Below are 27,798 nucleotides of genomic sequence, written 5' to 3'. Positions count from 1 at the left end.
TATCTGATGGCTAGGATAGACCTCTTTATGGACCTTGTACATTTCCTACAACTGAGACAAGAATTTGCTCTTGTCTCCTAGGCACGTGTCTTCAGGGGTCTGTGACATGGGGCTGACGACACTGGTTCTCTTTCTAGGTATCTTTGTGCTTTCGGCGACTATCTGGAGTGTGTACGCTTGCAACCATTCATCAAAAACTTTGCACAAGCAACTCTTAACCAACATCCTTCGAGCACCCATGAGTTTTTTTGACACAACTCCCACAGGCCGGATTGTGAACAGATTTGCTGGTGTAAGTATCTCAACACCCTGGGTGCTTAGATGCTGAGGGTCTTTCTGATTTTGATAAGAGAGTCCTCACCCAACCCAACTCTGCAGTTTGGGCTCTTTGTCTACTTAGCATGCAAATATTTCTGGGGTACTTCCTGTGAGGTCTCAAGAATCCTAGAGGTGAACATCTCTGGCCTTTCAGGAGCTCACCATCTAGTTTGTTGTTGTTGTTTGAGACAGGGTCTCTCTGTGTAACAGTCCTACCTGTCCTGGATCTTGCTCTGTAGACCAAGCTGACCTCAAACTCACAGAGATCCTCCTGTCTCTGCCTCCCGAGTGCTGGGATTAAAGGTGTGTGCCACCACCGCCTGGCAGCTCACCATTTAGTGAAGGAGAAATCAAAGAAAAGAAGGATCATGATATGTCTAAAAAGAGCAATAGCATGTATGGAGATGTTCTGGGGGTACAAAGGAATGACAGAAACAGAGTACTAATTCAACCTGGATGGCCAGGATGGGAAATGTCAGAAAAGGTGAGACTTGAGTTAAATCACTAAAGTAAGAGAAATGGGATGGTAGTGGGGGAGGGGTGGGCAGTAGAAGCAGGGTGAGGAGGATTATTCTACCAAAAAGCATATGTAAAAACATATTCGCTGCTCTTAACAGTTAATGAAAGGAACTGCAGGAAAGATCTTTCCTTAACCTGTCTCCATTCCTACAACTTCTGCCTGTGGTGCTTTGAGAAGCACTGAGATGGGTCTGAGTTTTGGACTGGGACATCTGTGTGGTAAAGGTCTTCAAACATTGTTTCCATCTGCGGAGGCTCTGGGACCACATGCATTCGATCATTCATTTCCTACCATCAGTCGAGTACTTTCAGTGAGCCTAGTACCATTAGATGGGAAGATGGCTCCTTCCATGGGCTAGACCTCATTCACTGGTTATTTTAAATGCATCAGAAATGGAAGTTTCGGGAATAGAGGCAGAAGCCAGGCAATTCTGAGTGATTCTGAATTCTGTCAGCAAAGCTTTCAGCTCTCTGCTTATGGAGGAAAAACGAATTTTATAAGCTATACAAATAGCTCTGGGTGATTGTTTGATCTTGCATCAGATATATACAGGGTGCATCATCGCCTACAGTGAGGATCTGGGGACAGCGCAATTGCTTTGAAAGTAGACAGGTAACCGTTCCCATTTCTCCTCTTCCTAAAGGGTAGAAATAATGAACATGTCATTGGAGACCACTTACATAGGCTGTCTGCTAGTTAGTTGAAAGTATAGAATGCATACTTTTGGATTAAGATATTTCTCAGAAGAGGGGCTGGAGAGATGGCTCAGAAGTTAAGAGCACTGGCTGCTCTTCCAAAGGTCCTGAGTTCAATTCCCAGCAACCACATGTTGGCTCACAACCATCTGTAATGAGATCTGGTGCCCTCTTCTGGCCTGCAGGGATACAGGCAGACAGAGCACTGTATACATAATTAATAAATAAAATTGTTAAAAAAAAAGATATTTCTCAGAAGAATTTTATAAACGTTGTAGTCTTTCTAATGTCATTATACGTATGGTCCATCTTCTGGGAAAGGACACAGAGGTCTTCTTGGGAGTTAGTTGGGCTACAATCAGACTTGCTGACTGCTTCTACATGGAAGATAAAACTCATAATCATTTGTAAATTTTGTTGGAGAGGTGGCTCATGCCTATGAGGAAGTTTGGTGTGGGGTCTTCTAGAAATGTGACTGAGTCCTTAAGAGAAGAGAGAGTAGATGAGGGGAAAAAAGGTGTGCTAGGTAGGGATCAAAAGTAATCTTCACAGAACTGACAGCTAGTGAGCATTTGGTTTTCCTGCCAGCCCTGGGTGTAGTTCACATCTGCATGTTGATGTAACTTGGGAGAGGTAGATTAGACTCAGAAATCATGCTCAATTCAGAACTCTTCTGGGAGGCATCCTTGGCAAAATTTGGGGAATTTCTGAAATAATTTGGACTTGTCTTAGTGCTCACATATTTCTAACATATAGAATTAACATAATCCTCCAGGAAGGTTGGGTGGGCAAGGGCAACCCAAGATATAAGCTAGGCTTTCTGAGAGTGCTCCAAATCATCCACCCATCTGTTAATTTTCCCAATTTATTTCACATGACATAAGACAGTGTGGCAGTTAAACCCATCTTTCATCTTGAGTTCCTTGGTTGGGACAATGACAAGACAGGAGACACATTTAGTCCCTTTTTCATCTCCCCTTGAAACAACTTCCCAGTACATGATGGTTCCTTAAGTAACGGTGGAGACAAAGCTTGGGGGCCAGAGTTTAACTAACTGTATTCAAGGCCTGTTAATGTGCTGGACTCTCTCCTGGGCATTTACTAGAACCACAAGCTGTAACGAGTTGGTTTGGTTATGGGGGTTTCTCTGAATAGCTCTAGTAGTTTACAATGCATGGTTTAATGAAGATGAAGGAGAAGAGTGAAAATCCACCAAATCTACTGAAAAAGCTGAAGACTATTGCCACATATATTTGGAAGAATTGGAAAGATAAGGAATTCACAGAAATGTGATTAATTATTGGGCTGATCAGTATAATCTATTACAAGTGGATGGCTTGAGGAGGTTAAATGACAAAGGCCTAAATAACAACAACAACCAAAGTCACACATTCCAGGCTGGAAGCAGGAAGATGAGCCATGTCTTAGGAGTCCATTGGTTCACCTTCTCTCCTTCAATCACCAGGACATTTCTACTGTGGATGACATACTCCCCCAGACTCTGCGAAGCTGGGTTATGTGCTTTCTGGGCATAATTAGCACTCTGGTGATGATCTGCATGCCCACTCCGATCTTCGCTGTCATCATCATTCCTCTTGGCATTATTTATGTGTCTGTTCAGGTAAGTCTGGATATGGTTAGGTCTCCCTTCCTCTCTGCTTTTGAGATCTCTGAGACTCTTCTTTTGTGTTTACTCTTGGTCACTCTTCTCCAACATCCTTGCTATGCCCAGGAAAGCACAGGGACTATCCAAAGCTCAATTGTCAGTATCAGTTGGTGTGTGGGTCACAGCATATGTCACTCCAGAGAGCGTGAGTAGAAGACGTGTTTGGATTCAAGACCGTTTTGAGGGGTAGGAATATAGCTCAGTGGCAGAGCACTTGCCTAGCACTGAGAGGAAGGAGGGAAGGAGAAAGTGGGGGAGGGGGATGGGTTCAGGAGATGGGAGAGGGAGGGAGGGAGAGGGAGCGGGAGGGAGAGGGAGAGAGGGAGAGAGGGAGAGGGAGAGATTACTCTGTAAATGTTCACAGTTCCATAAGGTCCCCTGTCTTAGGGTTGTACTGCTGTGATAAACACCATGACCAAAACAACTTGGGGAGGAAAGAGTTTATTTCAGCTTACAATTCCCAGGTCACATCCATCACACTGAGGGAAGTCAGGACAGGAAATAAAACAAATGGGGCAGGAACCTGGAGGAGGGGACTGAAGCAGCCCTTCTAGCTTGTTCCTGGAGGCTTGCCCAGCTGCTTTCTTAGACGTCGAGGACCACCCGCTTAGGAGTGGTGCCAGCCACAGTAGGTAGGGCCCTTCTGCATCAATCATAAATCAGGAAAATGCCCTACTGACTTGCCCACAGGGTAATCTTATGGAGGCGTTTTCACAATTAAGATTCCCTCTTCCCAGATATGTTTGGGTTTGTGTCAAGTTGACAAAAAACAACCAGCACCCCACAAGAAAAACAACCAAAACACCCCCACATGAAAAACCAAACAACCACCACACCTGCACAAGGGTTAGGTCATTTCCAGAGAATGCATGGGGCTGCTGCTGCTTTTGTCTTTGAAAGGGATAACTCCCTGGGGATGTCCCTATGCAGGGGTTGGATCTCTTCACTTTAAGGCATATCTAGTTTCATTGACAAGTCTGTGAGTGTTTTAAGTTTAAACTCAACAGTCTTCCCAGAAGATTGGAATAAGTAGAAGGCTCCTCATGCCCACAATAAAAATTGATGAGAAAAAGGAAGCTATAAAGAGAATGCTTTCCTGCAAGTTGCCTTTATTCTTTAAAATAAAATCATTTTATTTGGTGTGTGTGTGTGTGTGTGTGTGTGTGTGTGTGTGTGTGTGTGTGTGTGTAAGGATGATAAATGGCGCTGGTGGTGGCACTAGTTACTGGCGGAAAAGTCACGAGCCACAGCCACAACTACCTAGTTACAGAGAGCTTTATTGGGAGGAAGAGGGGAGAGGAGAGAGGAGAGCCAGGCCTGGAGAGAGAGAAAAATGGTGGGGTGAGGGGAGAGGGGAACAGAGCAGAGAGAGCAGAGGGAGCATGGGGGCTGCATCTGGCTTTTAAGGCGTAGATTGTGTGACTACACCGCGCACACATAGTCATCAACACCCACTGATGACGTAAGATGCAAGACCGGAGCTGCGCATGTGCAGTCATGTAGCTGGAGTGAGGGCAGAATTCTAAGAGTGTGTCCAAGTGCACAGCACATGTGTGGAAGTCAGATGGCAGCTCTGAGGAGTCAGTTTTCTTCTTCCTTTTATGTGAATTCTGGGGATTAAACTCTGGTTGTCAAGTTTGCATGAGAAGAGCCTTTACCTGCTGAGCCTCTCACCAGCCCCCAGTTGCCTTTGTGATAACCCTAGAGGAACTCTGCAGTATGGTTGTATGGCCTTGTACCTGTGGTAAGAGAGTACCTCTTGTGCCTGGGTAGAGTTTTGCAGGTACACTTCCATGTCTACAGCAGCCTTTTAACTCTTCATAACAAATCAACAAGTAAGGCGGGGTTATGTGAAGAAACTCGGAGACATAGTATTTTGCACTCTGATTCTCAAATGCTCTGCTTTTCCTTACACTTCAGCAAGTTCTTGCAGCTTCCATTAGCGCCATGAACCTGTTCACCATTCCTGTCATCGTGATTTGCCTACATTCTCTTACAACCAGTCCAGTTCTTACACCCTCAACATTCTGCATACCTTCGGGACTGTCTTTAACAGCACACCATGGAGGCACAGTTTTGGTCACTCCAGTGGTCAATCTCCATTTTAATTCAAACTTCAGCATTCTCTACTATTTTTAAGAGTTTTATTTATCTTATTTTATGTGGATGCATGTTTTGCCTGAATTGTATGCATGTACACCAGCTGTATGTCTGGTGCCCACAGAACTGGAGTTACAGATGGTTGTGAAACACCATATGGGTGCTAGGAACCGAACCCAGGACCTCTGCAAAAAACGACAAGTTTTCTTAACTACTGAGCCATCTCTTCCCTACCTTATATACTCATTGGGTCCCAGCATCTTTTACAAAATCATCTTGGTGACCATTTCTGTAGCCAGTACAGAAACTTCCATATGGGTAACATATGATGGTCTAAGGAGAGAGATGGGTCTGACTGCAAAGCTCCTCCTGAGGGTTAGAAACTCAAATCGTCTCTCCCTGTTCCCCACCACTATAGTCTTCTTACTGTTCTCTTCCTTGTACCTCATCATTCTTCTAGCCAGACACAGTATTTCGGGCCTCTTTCCTGTTTGGATGTGAGCCATAGACATCAAGTAGCAAATGTTGGGTCATGGACAGAAAAAAAGAAGTACAGTGTATGCTTGATGGCTGTGTGACCAGCTGACTCTTGGTTTTTGTGTTCAGATGTTTTACGTGGCTACTTCCCGCCAGCTGAGACGGCTGGATTCTGTCACCAGATCCCCAATCTATTCTCACTTCAGTGAGACAGTTTCAGGCTTGCCTGTTATCCGTGCCTTTGAGCACCAGCAGCGATTTCTAACATGCAGTGAGGGACGGATTGATACCAACCAGAAATGTGTCTTTTCCTGGATTACCTCCAACAGGTGAGGCCCCCCTTAAGTATTTACTCAAAGGTATGTTTCAGGGTTCTGCGTGTTTGACATTTGGCATGGGAGGGCAGGCATAGCCAGTGGTATAAAATTCATTCTGAACACACACACACACACACACACACACACACACACACACACACACACCCCTGTCATGCAATTTAAGTAGAAAGAAGGGAGTATGGGCTTTGGAGTTGGAGACAGGTTCTCCATCCCAAGTTTCTGTTGACCAAGCTTGGCCTCTGTAAGAAAAATATCAATGTTTTTATTTTTCAGTGGTTAGAATACAATGTGTCTTACAGTTATGGTGAAAGTTATGTGACATTTGTGACTATTTGGAAACTCAAGTAGCAGACACATGCTAGGTAAATTGAACAATATCTGTTTGGTTTCCTGAGACTTGAGATGAGATTCTCCATAGGCATGGGATTCTTTTTAGGGTGACAGAAGAAACAGAGGTTGGAGTGAGGAGAGTTAGGAATTTTTAAGTAAAAACATAGATGACAAGAAATGAAAAGGTCACCTGAGTAATGTAGGTGGAACTTTCCTGCCACGGACTGGCCCATCGGGGGTACCACGACCGTAGGGGGACCAGAGCTTGGGTAGTCAGGAAGGCAAGGATTCGGCGACTGACAGACAGACAACACACTCAGAAGTGGTTTGAATCTGCTGCACTTTTACTTCTGCAAATCAGTAGTTTATATACAGAAAAGAAAACTATCAAGTCATACAAGGAGCAACAAGAGCTTGGCAATAGTTCAATTACATCATCTTTTAAAAACAGCAAGCACACAATTATTAATCGGCGCTAGACATATCCCTTTACCCACAAGAACTTTATGACCCAAAGAGCGGTCTGTGTTTTTTAAACTTAGTACAGTCCCTAGACTTGTGGAGGCTTCTTTGCGGCTGCAGCTGTGTCCTTCATCTTTATCTCAGCCGCTCGCTAGTTTATTATGCACTTCTACTTTCCTGGTTCTCATGACCCACTTAGCCAATTTGGATGCTGCAGATCCTCCCTAAGTCTTTCTTCAGTTCTTCCACCACATATCTCTTTACTATAAAACCTTTTTACCTGCTGAAATATGGACTCTTATACTTTTACGCCTGTAAGGGGAAGGGGTTCTGCTGTAGTCCTTAAATTTCCCGTATTGAACTTCCTCAATGGAGGGGCCCACCATCTGCCTCCTATGAGATAAGGTTTTCTGTCATAAATCACTTTAGTTGGGATTCCTAAAGGATTCCTAGTGGGTGAGTGTCCATTCCCTAGAAGTGCCTGAACTGTTACACTTTCTATTATCTAGCGGCTTGGGATCTTTAAGGAATAGCTCATTCTGCTGTATCTAAATAAGGTCCATGTCCAGCTTCCCCTTTCCTCCATAGTTCACAACCCAAGCATTCATTAATTTTGGCTGTGTTTTATAGATGAATTAGAACATTATCAGAAAAGCAGTTATACAGAACCCATAGCCCAGAGAGCTCATGATCTGTGAAGCACATCTCCTTCAAGAAGGAGGCATAACACGGGCACTCTGCCAGGGACCTCCAGGGAGCTTAGTCCCATGGGACACATATCTCCCGTCTGCTATTATTGACATAATTGTTTATGTCACATGGATGAAACTGGAGTTGGTGTGGCATTTTCCCATACTGGGAGCCACTTCCAAATTACCACACAGAGGCTTATATTAATAGTAAATGCTTGACTGATAGCTCAGGCTTATTACTAGCTAACTCTTACACTTAAATTAACCCATATTTCTATTTATGCTTTGTCATGTGGCTCGTGGCTTGTTACCTCATTTTTTACACATCCTGCTTGCTCAGCAGCTGGCTGGCATCTTCTAAGACTCCCCTGACTCCACCCCTCTTCTCCCCATCATTCTCAGTTTGGCTCTCCCACCTAACTTTATCCTGTTCATACTGGCCAGTCAGTTTGTTTATTAAACCAACCACAGTGGCATATCTTCACATAGTGTAAAGGAATATTCCACAGCAGAGTAGACTAGGAATCAGTAGACCATGGCAAGCAGTTAGGTATGTCATTAAAAGAGAAAGATTTGGGGGAGCGAAAATTCTTCAGTGGCTTTCAGAATACCTTGAGATGTTAAGGGCAGGCTAGTGGTGATCAGTAATTTGGAACACTGGTTTCAATTCTTAGAGACTTTCCAAGAAGGAAAGGCTTATGAGTAAAACCATTGGGTTCTTACTGTAATGTCTGCTAGAATTTAATTAAATATATTTTATTTGAGAAAGTTAACTTTTCTAAAGATTTATTTATTTATTATGTATAGTGTTCTGCCTGTGTGTATGCCTGCACACCAGAAGAGGGCACCTGATCTCATTATGGATGGTTGTGAGCCATGTGGGTGCTGGGAATTGAACTCACAATTCAATTCTGGAAGAGCAGCCAGTGCTCTTAACTGCTGAGTCATCTCTTCAGCTCGAGAAAGTTGACTTTTATGAATGATGTTAAACTATGTATTCCTTGTTCCCCCACACAGCCCAGTTCATCTCCCTGTAACCGATCCACACCTAACTGGTTTCTACTCCCAGTTTTTTTCCACTGCAAAGCAATATTATGACAGTGCAGTGGTGCCAGGGTCTCAGCTCTCCGGGTGGATTCACACTCCAGTGCTTCCTTATGGTTTCAGAAGAAATCACCAGTCATTTAAAATGCAGCTGCTTGCCAGTCTGCTGGCACATGACTTTAACCTCAGCAGAGGCAAGCAGATCTCTTAGAGGCTAACCTGGTCTATACAGCAAGCTCCAGGCCAGTCAAAGGCTCCATAGTGAGACCCTGTGTCAAAGAAATGTAAACACAACTCATATGTGGTCCTTGTATCAAAATCTCCTCCAAAATGCCTAAGAATGTTTGAGATTAATTTGTATGTTATATTTTCAGCACTTACCCTATGTAATTTTTATAACTTGGGACTTTGGGAAATATTGCATTGTAAGATTCCTTTAGTTTAGAAAACTCTTCTAGAACCTTTAAAATGCTACTCATTTCCCTCAAAAAATCAATTTAATGAGTTATTAAGAATTTAAGTATTTCTAAATCAAATTGAGGTAGCTCCTAAGAGCACAGTGTACCAGCTCAAGCCCTCTAAAAATGTTTTGCAGGCTCCCAAGTCCCTTGTTCAGATGAGGGAGTAGAGACTAATGACATCTCTCTTTCTGGTCTTGTTGCCCTGCAGGTGGCTTGCAGTTCGTCTGGAGCTGGTTGGAAACTTGATTGTCTTCTGTTCAGCCTTGCTTCTGGTTATTTATAAAAATTCCTTAACTGGGGACACTGTGGGCTTCGTTCTGTCCAATGCCCTCAATGTGAGTCTGAACACTAGGCTAAGTCAATTAATCTTTTGTTGTTTTGTGATGTTTTAAGATGGGGTTTCTCTGTGTAGCCCTGGCTAACTTGGAAATCACTCTGTAGACCTGGCTGGCCTCGAACTGAGAGATCCACCTGCCTCTGCCTCTAAGTGCTGGACTAAAAGTGTGAGCCACCACCACCCAGCAAGTCAATTAATTTTAAACTGAGTCTGAAGTATACTGAGGAGCCCATGTCCAATCCAAAAGGACTAGGAAGACTGAGTGCAAAGCCTGGCCCCACATCTTTGCACACAAATACAACCCTTATCTCATTTAAGTAGGCGCCAGTGCCATCTGGCAAAATGGGCATAACTCATACTGTTCTAATGACTCAAAAAGACAATTTTATATGTTTCTACTTAATGGTTTCTTATATTCTGCCTTCTTCATTGGTTCTAGTCAACAGAGATTATATATTCCTTCTCCAGGATATTAGGGTAATCAGAAAATCCTTTGGACGAACACCTTCCGAGTTTGCTTTTCTTACATCACAGAAGAAGTCAAACAAATTATAATAAGGAATGTGACAGAAACATATAATGAATCTCACTGCAGCACCCCAGCACAACTGGGGGATACATGCTGACGTCATTATTTCCCAGCATCCTAGGCAGTGCTAGCACCACAGCAGCTATTCAGGACATTTGGTCATCTCACTGTGCAGTTTTTCCGACTACTGTGCCAGAGGTTTGCATGGCCATCGTGTGCTTTATATAGTGCTGTCTTCATTAGAATTAATGAGGTTCATGATAGGGCACCCCAAAAGAGTGTCGTTCTCCAGAGTCACTTGGTTCTTTGTGCCGTTTCCCTTTATCTTCCAGGACAGTCAAGGCAGAGTCAGGACACCACTGGAGTGAACTAAAATTCAATAGTCAAATATCAGCAGTTACATGTGGTTCGAGCCATACAAAGTTGTTACTCTTAGTCACCACAGTCCTATCCTGTATCGTGCGCCTTCCTCTCTCTGACTTCCCTTCACTCCACAAAACTCCTGTGCAGATGTGCAAACTCCTGATTCCTTTCCTGAAGGAAGCTCCGACCTGAGTAATCCTTGAACTGTACTGGCCTGCGCCGTGACAGATCTTTATTAGATCTTTATTAATTGGATACATTGGTGTGGTAGCAGGGAGACATCCAGAGTTTGTTTGCGTAAAGGAGGATAAGGGTCCATATGGCTATCCCACCTTGATGGCTAAGAGTGGGTGAGATCAGGGAGGGAAGGCAGCCTTTTTGAAAGTCTGTTAATGCCCTGAGTCTCTTCTCGGGGTATCCGCCATTTGCAGAGTCCTACATACAACAATTCACAAATAGCATTAGGGTGGGAGACCTGAGCTCTGGTTCCACTTCGCCAGAGCCAGCCTTTTCAACCTGAACTTTGCCCTGAACTATTCAAAGTCCATGTTGCCCTTCATGTGAGCACCACACAGTTAAGCATCCAATTGTTACCCATTCAACCAGTGCACTGGTCTTATTTCTTGGCTAAGAAAATAAGAATTAAATAAGAATTATCTTTTTATACTACCAATCCTGAACCGAAAGTAACCACTCCGTTAACCTTGTGCTACAACTAATTAATTGAGCTGGTTTCTGAGCCTGAGGTTTTTGGGTTTTTTTTTTAATTGTTTTTGGGGTGTGTGTGTGTGTGTGTGTGTGTGTGTGTGTGTGTGTGTGTTTGTTTGTTATAATTTTCTTTTCCTCTATAGATCACACAAACCCTGAACTGGCTGGTAAGGATGACGTCAGAAGCAGAGACCAACATTGTGGCTGTTGAGCGAATAAATGAATACATGCATGTGGAAAATGAGGTGAGAATTGGTGAAACTCAGGAGGAGATCCATGAAATCATTTTGAGAGGACATCTTCGTTTTGTTTTTTTTTTTTTTTTTTTTTTTTGGTTTTTCGAGACAGGGTTTCTCTGTGTAGCTTTGCGCCTTTCCTGGGACTCGCTTGGTAGCCCAGGCTGGCCTCGAACTCACAGAGATCCGCCTGTCTCTGCCTCCCGAGTGCTGGGATTAAAGGCGTGTGCCACCACCGCCCGGCGACATCTTCGTTTTTAAAAACTATCTTGAGTAGGTTAATCATGTTCCCCCTTTTTTTTTTTAAAGATTATTTACTATGTATACAGTGTTCTGTGTGCATGTATACCTGCAGGCCAGAAGAGGGCATCAGATCTCATTACAGATGGTTGTGAGCCACCATGTAGTTGCTGGGAATTGAACTCAGGACCTCTGGAAGAGCAGCCAGTGCCCTTAACCTCTGAGTCATCTCTCCAGCCCCATCATGTCTAAGTCTCCCTTGCTCTAACTCAAAGGACTTAATTTCCTCAAACTTAAGACTAGGAGATGGTTTAATGAATGGTGGTGTCATTCTGGAAATCCATAGAGCCACCTTGTAGGATAGCATTTCTTTATTGATTAAAGTTAGAAACCTCTGGAAGAGAAAAGCCCAGCTCACTCAGTTAAGGGCCTGCTACCCTGCTGTCATGGGAGTGCTGGCTGAGTTACTACCGCACCCATCACTCCTCATCCTTTTGCCTTGCTAGGCACCCTGGGTGACAGATAAGAGGCCTCCAGCAGACTGGCCCAGCAAAGGTGAGATCCAGTTTAACAACTATCAAGTCCGATATCGGCCTGAGCTGGATCTGGTCCTGAGAGGGATCACTTGCCACATCAAGAGCACCGAGAAGGTGGGTGATAAAGAGTTCTGGAGACAGTTCTGGCTGTGAGGCCTTGTGACCAGAGAATGTCTGGCACGGAAGGAGGACACAAGGTCTCCATCATTTGGGTGCAGGGAGAGGATTAGGGTACTTACTGTAGTCTGGGAACATGTAAGGAATACAGCCAGAGGGCTGGATCCTGCCTCCCTGCTAGCCCACCCTGTGAGGAGATACTGTGTGTGAAGAACTCAGGAAAGAGATGGGGAGCATCAGGCTTGGAGGGGGAACTGTTGAGAATCATAGTGTCCCTAGGAAGGAAATGACCTTGTGTTTCTTCTGGTCTGTGAAGTGGAGTACTGTAGGTAGAGTTTTCCTGCCTGGCCCACAGTCAGGACAAATCTCTCTCACCCGCCAGTCCCACAGCCGCTCAGACCCGACCAAGTAAACACAGAGACTTATATTGGTTACAAATTGTATGGCCGTGGCAGGCTTCTTGCTAACTGTTCTTACAGCTTAAATTAATCCATTTCCATTAATCTATACCTTGCCACATGGCTCGTGGCTTACCGGCATCTTCACATGCTGTTTCTCATCATGGCGGCTGGCAGTGTCTCTCCGACTCAGCCTTCCACTTCCCAGATTTATTCTCCTCCTTGTCCCGCCTATACTTCCTGCCTAGCCAATGGCCAATCAGTGTTTTATTTTTTGACTAATTAGCAACACATTTGCCATACAGAACATCCCACAACAGAGTACCCTCCTGTAGAGGTCTTGTCCTCCGAGGTTTGGGGTCTGAGGTAGACAGATCAATCCACCAATCAACCAATCCAGGCAAGCAGGCTGAGGACCAGGTTTCTCACCTGGTGACAAACTTTTCCTTCTTTCTGCTAAAAAACAAACCAAACCAAACAAGTTCCCCCTTCAGCAGCACATATACTAAACTTGGAGCAGCACAGAAGAGATTAGCATGGCCCCTGAGCAGGGAGGACACAAAAATCTGTGATGTATTCCATGGTTTTGAACTACAGGCCGCTAAGGAAGGATGAGAATGGGAGGAATGGTCTTCCCCAGGGAAGAGCACACCAAAGGGTTATCCAATACCAAATGGTCAGCTCGGAAAATATACACACACGAGTAACATTATACAGACAGGGCAGGTTATATTTAGGAATATATGTGTGTCTCTGTGTGTGTATATATGTATATATATAGTCATATGTATATGTATATACATATGCATGTAACAATTAATGAAAAAGGCAATGGATTTGAGAAAGAGCAAGGAATGGTATATGGGAAGGTTTGGACAGAAGAAAGAAAAGGAGAAATGATGTAATTATATAACATTTCAAAAAAACAAAAGAAGTAATAAAAATGTAAATTAGTACATTTTTATTTATGTATGTGATGAGTGTGCATGCCCATGCCCATAAGTAAAGAGCAGTGGATAACTTGCTCCATCAGGTCATCTGACTTAGCAGCAAATGCCTTTACCTACCGAGTCACCCCAAAGGTCCCTTTCCCTCTACTTTTCAAACTAAAAAAAAAAAATTTTTTAAAGGAATAAATGTGTAATTGCCAAAATTAATTGTAACAACAGCCGAGAGGTCTCGTCCATTTCCACCAATCACTGTTTTCAGCCCACAGCCACTGAGGAGGGAGCGGGAGAGCCACTGTTTTCTGAAATCTGGGAAGGTGTTTTCTCTCAACCAAACTAAAATGTTTGCTATGAGGTGTTTGGTTTTATCACCTGTGACTATCACCTTGTGACTGTACAGGCTAGTTTTTTCCCTCCGAGAGTTGCATGTGAACTAGGTGTAAATGAACTCTGCTCACAGATCGGTGTGGTGGGCAGGACCGGAGCTGGGAAGTCGTCCCTCACAAACTGCCTCTTCAGAATCTTAGAGTCTGCAGGTGGCCAGATCATCGTGGATGGAGTGGATATTGCTTCTATTGGACTGCACGACCTTCGGGGAAAACTGACCATCATCCCGCAGGTTAGCCCAGAGCTTACTCCGGCACACACGGTAGAGAAGCACTGACATGAATTAACAGCACACCCCGGCAGTCCCGTTAGTCACTTCGCTTGTCGTTGTACCTGACAAGAAGCGACTTACAGGAGGAAGGGTGATTTGGGTTTGAGATGGGGCGTGGCCCATCGTGCTGGGAAGGATGGCAGCGTGAGTGGACCCTGGTACACTGCGTCTGCACTCACCAGGTAGAGATGAGTGCTGGCCCTCGCTGTGCTTTCTCTTTCTCCTCAGTTTAAGACCCCGCCTCGTGGAATAGTGCGGCCGGTGTTTAAGGTGTTTCCCGTCTCAGTTTACCCCGTCTAGATACTCCCTTGCAAACATGCCCAGGGCTCTGTCTCCTAGATGGTTCTAGACCCTGTCAAGTTGACTCTCAGGACCCACCTTCGCACGGGGATTCCAGACAAGTTCCCTAGAACACTGCTTTTAGAAGAGCTCTGGAATTTGTGCGTAACGTGTGGCTGCCGGGATTGACCAGTAGGTGGCAGCAACGCCACAGCAGTCAAATAGAGCAGATGATTATTTGGCGCTTCCGGAGCCCATCATGGTTTGCTGAGACCTTTGCAATTAGCAGTAGCAATTTTGCTGCTGAAGCTTGAAGCCATTAAGCTTTATATTCCCCATTTGATGTGACTAAAAGATAGAGGAGGGAATTTGCTGCAGGTTTCTGCCAGCAAGCGGAACATTTATTGTATCAGCAAGAAAGACCTCCCTTTGGCTTGCTCTATGGACCCTACCAAAGTAAGGATTGCCTTGGAGGCCTCTCCACGCTCAGGAGGTGTAGAACCATTGCTTCTCTCTGCACTGTGGCCGAGGGTCTGTGGAGGATTTGTTTGTCTGATGTTGACCGATGTGCGTCATCAGATGCCCCCTTCGGTCACATGCCCTCTTCAGTCACTCTCTCTCTCTCACTCCATTGAGACAGGGTCTTTCATGGAGCCTGAATGTTTTGGAGTTTTTGGTTGTTGTCTTTATTTTTATGTTGTGTGTTATGACTGTGTTGCCTGCGTGTATGTAAGTGTGCTGCTCACAGAGGCCAGAAGAGGGTGCCAGATCCTCTGGACAGTTAAGGGCAGTTGTGAGCTGCCGTGTGGGCACTGGGAACTGCACACAGGTCCTCTGCAAGGGCAGCAAGTGTTTTAACCACAGAGCCACCTCTCCAGTCTCTGGAGATGAGTGTTTTTGGCTAGGCCAGTGGTCAGTAACTCCAGATATCCTCTAGTCTCTGTTCCTCTTTCCCTTCAGCACATAGGCTCAGGATGCCACACTCAGCTGTTTTTCTTTTTAAAGATTTATTTGATGTATATGAGTGCTCTATTGACTTCAGGCCAGAAGAAGAGGGCATCAGATCCCATTATAGATGGTTGTGAGCCACCATGTGGTTGCTGGGATTTGAACTCAGGACCTCTGGAAGAGCAAGAGCAGCCAATGCTCTTTTTTTGTTTTTGTTTTTTTCAAGACAGGGTTTCTCTGTGTAGTTTTGGTGCCTGTCCTGGATCCTGTTCTGTAGTCCAGGCTGGCCTCGAACTCACAGAGATCTGCCTGGCTCTGCCTCTGAGTGCTGAGATTAAAGGCGTGCGCCGCCGCCGCCGCCGCCGCCGCCGCCACCACCACCACTGCTGCCCAGCCCAGTCAATGCTCTTAACTGCTGAGCCATCTCTCCAGCCCCCACACTCAACTTTCTATTGGATGCTGGGGATACAAACCCAAGTCCTCATGCTTGAGCATGAGACCTCTCTTCGGCCCCCATGTTTCCTTGGTTCGGTACATTCTCTTCTTTGTCCTCTTCAAAATGTAAGATCTTCTCGGACGACTACACCGTCTCTTCTTCTGTCTTCCTAGTCTATCTGTAAGCCAAGAGTTCTTGTTTCAGGAAGGGATATTCTCCTCACCTCCTAAAGAGATACGGCAGCAAATCTGGATGTCTACAGGAAGGTTCCAGAAGGGACCAGAGCAGGTGCAAACCAAGGACTCCGGTTACCCCTGTGCTTAGCTCCCTAGATGCAGACACTGCAGGGCTTCGGGGGTTTAGAGGAGGTCATCTCAGAGCGCTTCTTCTGGCACAAAGGGTGACTGAGTCCTTGGCTGACAGCTCCCCATTCTCTGACTTGCAGGACCCCATCCTGTTCTCTGGGAGTCTGAGGATGAATCTGGACCCTTTCAACAAACACTCAGATGAGGAGATTTGGAAGGCCTTGGAACTGGCTCACCTCAAATCCTTTGTAGAAGGCTTACAACTTGGGTTGTACCATGAAGTGGCAGAGGGTGGTGACAATCTGAGGTAATGTCTGGTAACCTACTTCTTCCACAGGCAGTGAGAGGATGTGAGGGAACTGTTCTTCGTGTTCCTATATTAGCTATGGTCTGGCATTAGGGATTTACACTGTATAGGTCTAATTCCTAATGTGTAAAACTATGATACAACAGCTGTAAAAGTGCTCAGAAACACTTGAAAGCCTTTGTTGTTAAATGTGCCCTTCATGTGGCATTATATCACGTGAGCTTACAAGTGCCAGGATTGTGGAGAATCATGGAACGCAGAGTCTCACAGTCTCAGCAGCAATAGCCAGCTCCCTGGTCCAGCCAGAGTCTGGTCTATCTGTTATGAAGCACAGACTGGACACAGGGCCATGAAGATCCCCACAGGCTATGGAAGGCATTCCAGTTTGAGAACCACCAATATAAAGGGTGCGTGGATGAGATTTACCACTGGAAAAGCCCTTGAGCATTGTGGAAACACCTGGAATTGATACAATGACTCTGAGTCATTACATTTTTAATATTCTGAAACCATTTCTGGTCCATTAATGTGGGTTCTGGCATTCTCCCTGTGAGCATTTGGGGTTTCCCTTCACATCCTGAATGTCAGCCCTTAGACAAAGCCCGCTGCTCGTGGACAGTTCTAGCTCTGACCCAGGTTCCTCAGGAGTGGAAGGCAGGACACAGACCAGTAGCAGTGAAACACAGGAAGGGAAACTCAGTAGCTCAAACAATGGGCTGGACGCTCTGGATGAACCTGGGAGCGTCATATGAACACAGAACCCCAGACCCTATGCCTACTAACCTGAACCTACTACATGTTAGCAACATTCCCAGGTGGCTCGTGTGCATGCTGCAACTGGAGAAGCCTGCTTAGAGCCCCAGTTTCTAACTAGACTGAGGAAGTCACCCAGGGAACTTAAGTCCTGGTGTCCAGACTGTTCCCCAGACCAACTGAACCCAGGACTAAGGTGACTTCACCCACGGGGGCACTTACATGGTTTGGTAGTGAATGTCATCCACCTTGCTTTCCCTTGGTAACAGACACAGGAGCCAGCAAGGCTCAAATTGCTGTTTAGCCTGATGTAAAAGACCATTTAAATATGCAGTCAATACATACATATTAACACCTACTGTGTGCCAGGACGGGGGCACAGAGGCAAACAACACAGATACAGCCCTGGGCCTCCGAGCACAGGAAACAGCGGGGGAGTAAATGGCCATGCTGTCAACATTGCAGAGGGCCAGTGAGACATTGTGGCAGGATGTGACAGTGATGTCCCTTCTCTTGTCTGCCTGGACTGACTTCGCTGGCGTTCCTAGTGCTTTGATTCAGACCTGTGTTGCAGACGGGTTTAGGGAATTGAACTGACATAGATTGGGAGGGAACAAACAGCTTCACTGCCTGTGGTGACCGACGTTTGGTAGAGGCGCACGAGAGAGCAGGTGAGGCTGGAGCGATCCCTGTTACTGTAAAGCAGAGCTGACCTAGGCAGAAGTCCGCTGCCAGCTAAGTTAATAATTCTGCAGTGTGCCTGAACTTACATTACAAATACTGGAAGTTCATCTTGGGTGACTTCTCATCTCCTGCAGAAATTTTCTTACAGAGAATTACAGAACATTAGTCTAGCTACCCCCTGTTTAATACAATCCCTAATGACCACAGCAGGGAGGAGTAATTAGCAGACTCCCAAATTTTTCCTTCACATCATTTCCCAAAGCTCCTTTATGTAAGTAAGAGGTCCAGCTTTCATTATCGGCTTTTACCAAATTAAGGCTATTTGCATTTTACAAGTATATTTGAATTCCACATACATTGCATCTCACACCAAGACACCAGGCTCATTAGATGGCTTTGTCTCTAATCAAGGCAGAAAGCCTTGAACAAATAATTAGCCTTGAAACTAGAATTACACATTAAAATAATGAATGCATTTGCTAAGGCCACAGATAAATGCCACTGGGACATCCTTCTGCAAAGCCACCCTGTATCAGCAGCGCCAGGCCACACGCTGCTGTAGTAAACTTGGGGGCATTCATGTTGGGTTGCAATTGTCGCTATCTCGATGGCCAAATACAAAGCACTGTTTCTGGGCCAATGTTTTTAAAATTTGCTTCAGCATGAACATTATCTGGAGTCCTTATTAAAAATGTACAACTCTAGGCCCTTCCCCAATCTGTGTAAAGGGAAACCCAGACACAAACTTCTTATCAAGATTCTCTGGTAAGTTTTCTAACTGAGGAAGTTTGAAAAACATTGGCTTTAACAGTGACCAATGGTAGGTTTGGAAGACTGATCTGGGTCATGAAACTGGGTCCTAGCCACAGGTTTTCCCCTAGTTTTCCCGGCTTGTATGTGACTTCTTCTGTTGGCTGCAGCATAGGGCAGAGGCAGCTCCTGTGCCTGGGCAGGGCTGTGCTGCGGAAATCCAAAATCCTGGTCCTGGACGAGGCCACAGCTGCGGTGGATTTAGGGACAGACAACCTTATTCAGACGACCATCCGCAACGAGTTCTCTGACTGCACGGTCATCACCATTGCCCACAGGCTGCACACCATCATGGACAGTGACAAGTGAGTGTGTGTGTGTGTGTGTGTGTATGTGTGTGTGTGTGTGTGTGTGTGTGTGTGTGTTTAGTTGGGGGGTGGACCTCACCATTGCCCACAGGCTGCACACCATCATGGACAGTGACAAGTGAGTGAGTGTGTGGGGGGGGGAGTGGGGGGGTGAACATCACCATTGCCCACAGGCTGCATACCATCATGGACAGTGACAAGTGAGTGTGTGTGTGTGTGTGTGTGTGTGGTGGGGGGTGAACATCACCATTGCCCACAGGCTGCACACCATCATGGACAGTGACAATTTAGTGTGGGGACAGAGCCTAGTCCAGGACAACAGTTACAGTGTCAGCTCGAAGCCCAGAGGCACTTTACAGCAGGGGGCTTAGCAGTGTCGTTTGGAGCCCTGAGGCCTTGCAGTTTTAATACTTTCAGCCAAAACTGTACATCAAGCTAATAGGAGCGAACGGGGGTAAGGATAAAATAGTGAACTCTATTGGCTGAGTATGCGAAGATCACATGTGGCAGATGTGGGCATTAGGCCGTCCTAACCACCACAGCCGCAGCCGTGCCTGCTCAGGCACTTGTAACTGTTTGGAGAGGAAGGAGCCCCTTTAACCCAGCACACACTTTGTAACACACACACACACACACACACACACACACACACACACACACACACGTGGTCTACTCCATCAGCCCCTTTCATCCAGCTTAGACACGAGTCATCTGGGCCCGTGCTCACTGCCGAAGTTGACCGGACTCAGTCCTGGCTGTTCTTACAGATGGTGAGCTTTGAGACACCACCCCCTAAAGCTTGTCTTTCTCCTGTTCCAGGATAATGGTCCTCGACAATGGGAAGATTGTGGAGTACGGCAGTCCTGAAGAACTGCTGTCCAAAACGGGTCCCTTTTATTCTATGGCCAAGGAAGCTGGCATTGAGAATGTGAACAACACAGAGCTCTAACAGCTGGTTCCACAGCTGGAGAACTATGAGGAGCCTCCTTATTTACTTGTGGGTTTTGTGACTACGTCATGGGTGCAAAGATACATATTTTGTTGCAGTTGCTCAGGTTGGCCTCAAACTCTTAGGCTCAAGCAATCTCTGGTCTCAGCCTCCCATGTAAAAATATACATTTAAAAGAGTATCATAAATGGATACTTAAATAATATTGTTAGGTACCTTAGAAAATCCTCAGCTGAGCTGGGGAAATGGCTCAGAGTGTTGCCTTGAAAGCATGAGGACCAGAGTTTGAGCCCCAGATTCATTTTTTTTCAAGTGGGCATGGTGGCACATGGTTATAATGCTAGTGCTGGAGAGCCAGAGATTGGCAGATCCTGGGGCTCAATGGCCAGTCAGCATCGCCTGCTTGGGAAATTCCAGGTCAGGAAGAGACCCTGTCTCAAAAAACCCAGGTGGACAGCGCCAAAGGAACAGCACTTGAGGTTGAACTCTGACCTCAACACACACATTTCCTACATATACAAACATGTGCATACGCATCTTAAAAAGAAGAACCCTCATTGCTCTGCCTTGCTTAGAATTTCTTGCTACCCCCCATTCCCAGAAATAACCGTTATCCTAAATTTCGTAATTTGTTTGCCTGTTGTTTTAACTTTTACCACCTTTGTATATTTAAGAAATGTATGCTGTCTATTCCGATGTAAATGGACTCATACTGCATGTATCATATGGCTATACCTTTGTTCAACAATACATTTGCAATTTGTCTGCATTGATGCACATGCGAGGTGCCTTCACTTCTACTGCTCTTCGGCAGGACAGCATTGTGTAGTGACTAGATCGTACTTAATCTACTTACGTATTGGTGAGTGGTAGGCTTATGTCCAGGGTTTCTCCTTTTCTATCATTAACATTAGTGCTATGAACATCCTGGGTTGCTGTGTTTGTTTCTCTAAAGCCTAGTTTGGAAATGGGGATTGTGCAATGTTTACATGTCCATCCTGAGCAGTTCCAGTTTAAACAGTGAGTACAACTACGACTTTATTTTGGGGTCATTGTGTATGTCCCTGGCTTCTGTGGAGGGGCAATATCTCTGTGTTTCTTGGAGGGGCATTCAGATTTATTATATAGTTTTTAAAAGGTTGTATCTCATTATTTCAATATCTGGATTCTTTCTCATCTATTGCTTTTAATGTTTATTTTTGCTTATTGATTTTTCATTTTTAAAAAATTTATTTATTTTATTGTATCATATGAATATTTTGCCTGCCTGCATGTATGTGGACCATGTGCATCAGAAGCTGGAAGAGGGCTCCAGAGCCCCTGGAGTCACAGACAGCTGTGAGCCACCATGTGGGTGCTGGAATCGAACCTAAGTCCTCTGCAAGAACAGCAAATGTTCTTGACCACAGCTATCTCTCCAACTCCCCCTGCTCCCATGCACTATTTTTTTTTTATTTTTGATGTCTTATTTTTTGTATGTCTTCTGAATTTTTTCTGTGAACTTCTTATCTCCCTTATGATTCGATCTGGGAATATTCTTTGAGGTTGGAGTTAAACCCAAATTCTTCCTAAGAAAATTTTTGAAGGCTTCTGCCAGCCACCTGGGATATCCCCCAGACCTCTTGGGACTAAATTCTCCACTAAGAGTCCAAACCAAGCAATTCAGGCAGCTTCAGATCAAAGTCATATATAAGCCCTGGTTTGTGATTTACACGTCTCAAGGAGAGTCTCTGCTTCATCGATAAGGTGGAGATGGGCATGGGCTTCTGCTGCTGTTGGTGGCATCTGGATTCTATGTGGCCAGCTCGAGAGTAGTTGTTTCAAGACTCAAGTTTATCAGAGGAGTCTGTATGGGTTTATCTTGGCTTTATCTCTTAGCTGGCACCCTCTATTAGCAACAGAAGTAGACTTAAGCTTTCTTTTTGGAAGTCTGCCTGCCCTTGTCTCAACCTCAAGATGCCTTTTTGTGTCACCTTGGAGGAGCATTGTATTCTTCCGATTGAGGATGTAATTATGAAGACTTTAATCTATCCAGCACATCACTGTTTAGTCAGGTTCTCAGAGGAAGGGTATAAAGCTAAAGTAGCCTCCGTCTCCTTGCTCTGGCAGTTACCAATTGCATCCTTTATCCAAATCATAGCTCTCCCCTACCCTCTAAAAGTAGCTCTGATTCGCTAACACTGTACAGGTTTCCAGGACATGAATGGTGACCAGCAAAGTTGTGTGGCTGTCAAACAGCTCGGGAACGTTATAAATAGTTCATAATTAGCAGCTAGCTTTCAAAGCTAACTTTTGAAATATTAACAACTTACTCAAAATGTAGCTCCTATAGCTGCAAATTAGTATATATGAATCAAAGACTCTATCAACTGTACCCATTGTCTTATGTACCCCCAGAAAGAGCATTCCTAGTTAAATTCCTAGTTAAATGTGCCTTGCATGAGATACATCCTTTTTTTTTTTTTTTTTTTTTTAGCAGAGGAATGGCATTTGAGGGTTGGTTAATATAGTGCTGTATCTCTAAAGCTCTGTCAGAGCGAAGTTGTATCTCTGCTATCACATTTGCTCCTTTGTGCCCCGCGCCCCGCCCCCTCCACAACCAGACTCTGTTGCTCCCTTATCACTACAACCATTATCTCCATCTTCTCCTCCTCCGCTCAATTTCGTTTTCACCACCAGATGATCAGTTTGCACCATTTTTTATCTCATCGCTGGAATTTTAAGAAATAGAACTTTCTTGTTCTATAATTTAAAAAAAAAAAATCCTTATTTTCTTCCCAAGCACATTCTAAACAAATACAATTCTCTAGTTTGCTTCTTTAAACAAGTTTCCAGGCACACAGCATTTGGAGAGGCAAGGGGAACTTTGGAAACCAGAGGAACAGTTTACACCTGCTGAGAGCTAACTGCCCAAACCAAGACATGCACCAGAATAAAGCACTGCAGATGGAGGAGGAGAGTCCTAGCAAGGTCCGCATTTACTTCCCAAACAGCCCAAGCTGAGCTTTGCATTCTTATCACCAGAGACTTAGACTAACAACCTGTTCTATTTATTTAGCATCTAGTAAATGTCTGGCATTTTAAAGCAATTTAATATAAATAAAACTATTTTATTTAAATAAATATTCAGTTCTGTTGTGTCATCAGTTAATATTCCTCTGCAAGTTTTATTTCAGCAAATTTATTTCTGGAACAATTTTAGATAAGTGCCAAGGACTAGAAATCCCTCCAAAATGCCACCATTATCTCCAGGGATCTTTTGGCTGCTTCCTGTGTCCTTGGGGACTGTTCTGTGTGCTGGGAATCATTGTGTTTCCAAATGAAGAAGCCCAGGCCATTATTAAGCTATTATTTTTCACTTTCAAATCTATCCTTCCTGATTTTGCTGTGTACAGTTGAGGCTGGGACTTACAAATCCTGGTTTTGTATTGCATCCTAGCCCTGTGAGTTTCCACCATCAGGAGCTGCTGGGGAGTGGCCTGGGGAAGGGAGAGTCTTGTCCCTGCCTGCTCTGAAAATGACATAAGAAAAAGACTATACAATTTTTTCAGAAGATCAAATGTAAGAATTATTCCATTTTCTTTTTTTTAAACATAAATTTTTATTGATTCTTTAGGAATTTCACATCATGCACCCTGAGCCCACTCACCTCCCAGTTCCTCTGTTTCCACCCTTCACCCTTGTAGCATCCCCCAAAAGGAAAATTTAAAAAAAATACTAATTAAAAAACAAACAGAAATCTACTTCATCCTCCATCTTCCACGCCTAGTGGCTGTGGGAGCTGCTGTGTGGGAGCTGTGGTGTGTCACCCAATATACCTTTTGTCCAAACAGCTTTATTTGTGAATATTCATTGTGTAATGAGTTGTTGGTCTGGCTCAAGGCCGCTGGCTTCTGGTACACTGTCAGTACTGGAACCTCATCAGAACTCCTCTCAGATATCCTGCTGTTGCCCTGAGTCATGGAGATGCTGTGGCTATGGTTCCACAGGATCAGGCCCTTCACATGCTCTAGCAGGTAGGTCATAGATGAGGTAGATGTTAGGGAGGGCCAACTCAGAGCTGTGGATATGTGCATGGGTGGTAACTGAGTTGGTCAGTCCAGGCCGCTGAGACCACACCCCTCAGGCGAGGGGTGGAGCCAGCTCTTCCACGGTGAAGGTGTAAGTGTTACAGCTCTGAAGGGAAAGGTATCCTGGTAGTCAGAAGCCAAGCTTGGAAGGGAAAGGTTGGGGGTTGGAAGGGGTGGTGTTATCATTAAACTACTTCCTGTTGAATGGGGACATCGAGGTTCTTGGGGCCATCCTGACCTTTATTGTCAGGATGTAATTGGGTGCTGCAGGTCTCTGGCTCCTTAGCTAGGGGCTGGTAATCCTGTAATCATAACTGCTTAAAAGTCTGGTTAGAAATCCTTTGGGTCTGTTGTTGAAGAAATCTAGACAGGAAGTTTATGAGGCGAGGGCAATTAGTAGGACTAGGAAAAAGAAGAGAAGAGGGATAAGAAGGGTAGCATCCAGTTCCAGATCTGACTATCAGTGATCCACTGGCCAGAGGTGTCAAGCTGTTTCTGTTTTTGAAGATCCATCTGGAGTTGTTGGATCTTGTCTTTCACTACACCTGATTGGTTGACATAGAAACAACATTCCTCCCCGAGGAAGAGACAAAGACCACCTCTCTCTGCTGTTAACAGGTCTAATCCTCTCCAATTTTGTAGTGCTACAGTGACCAGCAAGTCTATTTGACCCTGGAGGGTAAGGTTAGTTTAGCCACACATTGGAAATCCTGGAGGAATTTCGAGGCAAGCCGATGGGAAATAGCTAGGGAGGCAGTCAGTCCTGCTGTTCCAGTGGCGACACCAGCCCTGGCCAGGGCTGCTGCAGAGGGTCCGACCGAATTGCTTGTTTCTCATGCAGCTATGAGCCTAGTGATGGAACTGGCAAGGGTTCTTCACTGGGTACCACTCCTAATTTAGGAAAAAGGAACACCAGAGCACAAGTCCCAGACCACCCAGCAGGTAGGCAGCGAGAAACTTGAGGGCCACAGAGAATTGAGGCATTGTGAGTGTCTGGACATAGGGGCTGGGTGGTAGTACCAAGGGTTGTGGAATTATTGCAGTCTGTGGAGTCCAGGGTGTCCACAAGGTATGCTCCTGAGGCATTAAAGCAGTCTTTGATAGTGAAGAACGATGTGAGAGGGCTAAGGGGTGGCAGTGAATTTTGGCTCAGCGCAACTAACAAGCAGTGAGGTGAGGGAATCTAATAAGACAATGGCTGAGGCCACAAATGGTGGTTGCGAGTTTGACCCTGGAGGGACACACAACCGGCACTCCCCGAAGTGGTCAGGCAGGGCGTTATTCAATAGCTGATACACAGGGGTTAAGGTCTGAAACAAGAGATGATATGACAGGGAAGTGGAATCAATATCACCAAAAAGGGGTGATATTGGGGATGTAAGAGCCCTCAAGGAACTTTGGACCACTTCTACTGTGTCCATACCTGGGGCCGAGAGTGGGATGTACACCCTTTGTATTTTGAGTGTGTCCGATAGGCAGCTGTGAAAATGCTCTAGTAAAACCTACCAATGACTCCTGTCTCCCATCTGGGGTGCTATGGGGCCTTAATTAGGATATAAAAGATTCCCCATTCTTCATAAAAGGCAGCATGCCATCCTGAATATGTGTTATGTCTCCTACACGACCAATAAAGACAACCTCCATAAGTTTCTGGCCAGCACCGACAATAATCTCTAGTTTGATCATAGAGAAAGCGATCATAGGGACAGGTGTTTTAGGAATGGATTTTGGTGTTGTGAGTCGGTTGAGGAATTGAGATGGGTTTTCATGTCTTTCCTGGATGACCTCTTGGACCTTTTCATAATTTACTGCTTTAAGGATGGCCTTGTGAAGACCAGCCAGGAGGCAAGTTACAAATTGATCCCTAGCAAGGATGCCCCCTGGGATATTGTAATTCAATTCAGGGTCCTGGTTGAGGGAATGCCTAAGCCATGACTGGGTGGGCAGCCTGTCTCTGAGAAGGGAGAAAGGGAAACTAGAGAGGCTGGAGAGGAAGAGAGGGACTGTGGGTTGAAACTGATGAGGGGAAGGCTTGTTAGTGTGATTGAAAATAGTGGGAGGATCATCTGATTTGGGCCTCACAGCTACGAGGAGTTTAAGTCTTAGCTATAGACAGAGGACACTGTGGGAGGGAGCTGAGAGATGCGCCAGCCAGGGAAGAGTGTATGCAGGGTGTGTGCAGGGTGTGTGCAGGGTGTGTGCAGGGTGTGTGCAGGGTGTGTGCAGGGTGTGTGCTGGCTGCAATTGGCCTACTCCTTTGCTTTCTCCCCATCTTGCTCGCTCCAGCTCTTGGTGCCCACTTGACAACAAACTTACAGACCCATCAATGGTAACCTAAAAGACAGGGTATTCACACAGTGAACACGTGCGCGTGCATGTGTGCGTGCATGTGCGCGTGCATGTGCGCGTGCATGTGCGCGTGCGTGTGTGTGTGTGTGTGTGTGTGTGTGTGTGTGTGTGTGTGTGTAGACCAGACAAAAACAAACAGGGCTTGAAGTGGAGAAAAAAAGACATAGGGAATGGGGAATCTCTTATCATTTCCCTGATCACTTACAGTATTTGTAAAGGTCCCAAATAATACTAGGATTTAAGGTGCCATTAGGTGGCCCTTTGGATTGATTTTCTAAGGGGTATTAAGGCCAAATTTTATTGCAAAAGCAAACAAGTTTAGGGCCCTTCAAGTTGGGTATCAGATGTAGAGGCTGGAGGTTTTCTAAGAGGCATCCCAGTGGGGAATGGAGGGTATGGAAGACACCGTTCCCATGCGTGAGAGAGGCAAAGGAAAATGTCACTGCTGCCTGTAGTCACAGCATCCCCAGGACTCAGGGAGGACCAAATGAGGACCAAGTCATTCAGCAGGTCATCACCACACTCAACGGGAGTCAGGGGATCAGCCTGGCTAAGCCAGTGGAGAGACTGGGTGCCTGGTAACAGGCCTTTCATAGAGTCGAGAAGATAAGAAGGAAGACCGAGCTCTAGGAGGAGGGGTCTCATCCACAGGAAAGGGTTGGGGAAGGGGGTCACTAAAGCCCTGAGGGCCTAAAGGACTTACGGGCTTACAGGCAGCTCCGGGGGGAAGGCGAGAGAAGAGGGCAGGAAGGGGCTAACAATAACCCAGGTGAGCCTAAGGAAGCAGCTGGATTAAAGTTCCAAGGGTGGGGGATGGGGTCAGGTGAAGAGGGCCAGCTGTAGCCTTAGAGACTGTGGCTAGGGGTACATCTGCTTCCAAGAGTACTAGGGGGTGCCAGACACTCAATGGTCACTTCCTCAGACTCAGGGAAAAGTTGACCTTGACCAAAAGGGAAACTCATCTAATTGCTGCTGGTGGATGGGATGCTGAGCAATCAGTGAGCCTGAAGGTGAGTCCATTGCAGATGGACTGGAGATAAGGGATGGGGTCCCAGGGTGGCTCAGACCACATGGGGGAGCACAGGCACCGAGGGAATCTATCCCAGTTTGTCAGCATCAAACGTGTTACAGCTCTGAAGGGAAAGGTTACCTGACAGTGAGAAGCCAAGGAATACCCACATTTCTGAAGGGAAAGGTATCCCAACCGAAGTGTTACAGCTCTGTTCTGATGGGATTTTTTTTCTCCAGCAAAATGTTACAGTCCTTGATCTGGGAAAGATTTCCCTAATCCAAGTGTAACAACTCTGCTCCAGCAGAGGAAGGTTTCCCCAGCAAAATTGTTATAGCTCTGCTCCAGAGAAATGTTATAGCTCTACTCAGCTTCCTCAGAGTGTAACAATTCTGCCCCAGCAAAGGAAAGTTTCCCCA

At 45.4% G+C, this 27,798-nt stretch overlaps 1 protein-coding gene and 1 non-coding gene across 4 annotated transcripts in view; both read left to right on the top strand.

Annotated features, from left to right (window-relative positions):
- The window catches only part of Abcc2 (ATP binding cassette subfamily C member 2), a 65,661-nt gene extending 42,587 nt beyond the window's left edge, over positions 1-23,074 (top strand). For all 3 annotated transcript variants that reach the window (XM_052712859.1, XM_052712858.1, XM_052712860.1), the window contains 10 exons: positions 138-292; positions 2,999-3,154; positions 5,906-6,105; positions 9,312-9,438; positions 11,184-11,285; positions 12,023-12,166; positions 13,975-14,133; positions 16,281-16,447; positions 18,805-18,999; positions 19,822-23,074. In XM_052712859.1, the coding sequence (XP_052568819.1) occupies positions 138-292; positions 2,999-3,154; positions 5,906-6,105; positions 9,312-9,438; positions 11,184-11,285; positions 12,023-12,166; positions 13,975-14,133; positions 16,281-16,447; positions 18,805-18,999; positions 19,822-19,951 (1,535 nt within the window). In that variant the 3' untranslated portion in view covers positions 19,952-23,074. The remainder of the gene's footprint in view (positions 1-137; positions 293-2,998; positions 3,155-5,905; positions 6,106-9,311; positions 9,439-11,183; positions 11,286-12,022; positions 12,167-13,974; positions 14,134-16,280; positions 16,448-18,804; positions 19,000-19,821) is intronic.
- LOC128095765 (U6 spliceosomal RNA) lies at positions 13,049-13,155 on the top strand. The gene has a single exon (XR_008213373.1). It is a non-coding gene; the product is annotated as a U6 spliceosomal RNA (small nuclear RNA).
- Positions 23,075-27,798: the final 4,724 nt, after the last annotated feature.

Source organism: Peromyscus californicus, unplaced genomic scaffold, assembly GCF_007827085.1.
Source record: "Peromyscus californicus insignis strain IS unplaced genomic scaffold, ASM782708v3 Scaffold_4__1_contigs__length_199733344, whole genome shotgun sequence".
NCBI classification, from domain to species: domain Eukaryota; kingdom Metazoa; phylum Chordata; class Mammalia; order Rodentia; family Cricetidae; genus Peromyscus; species Peromyscus californicus.
Note: the sequence above shows the minus strand (reverse complement) of the source record. Positions and strands in the feature narration are given on the sequence as shown.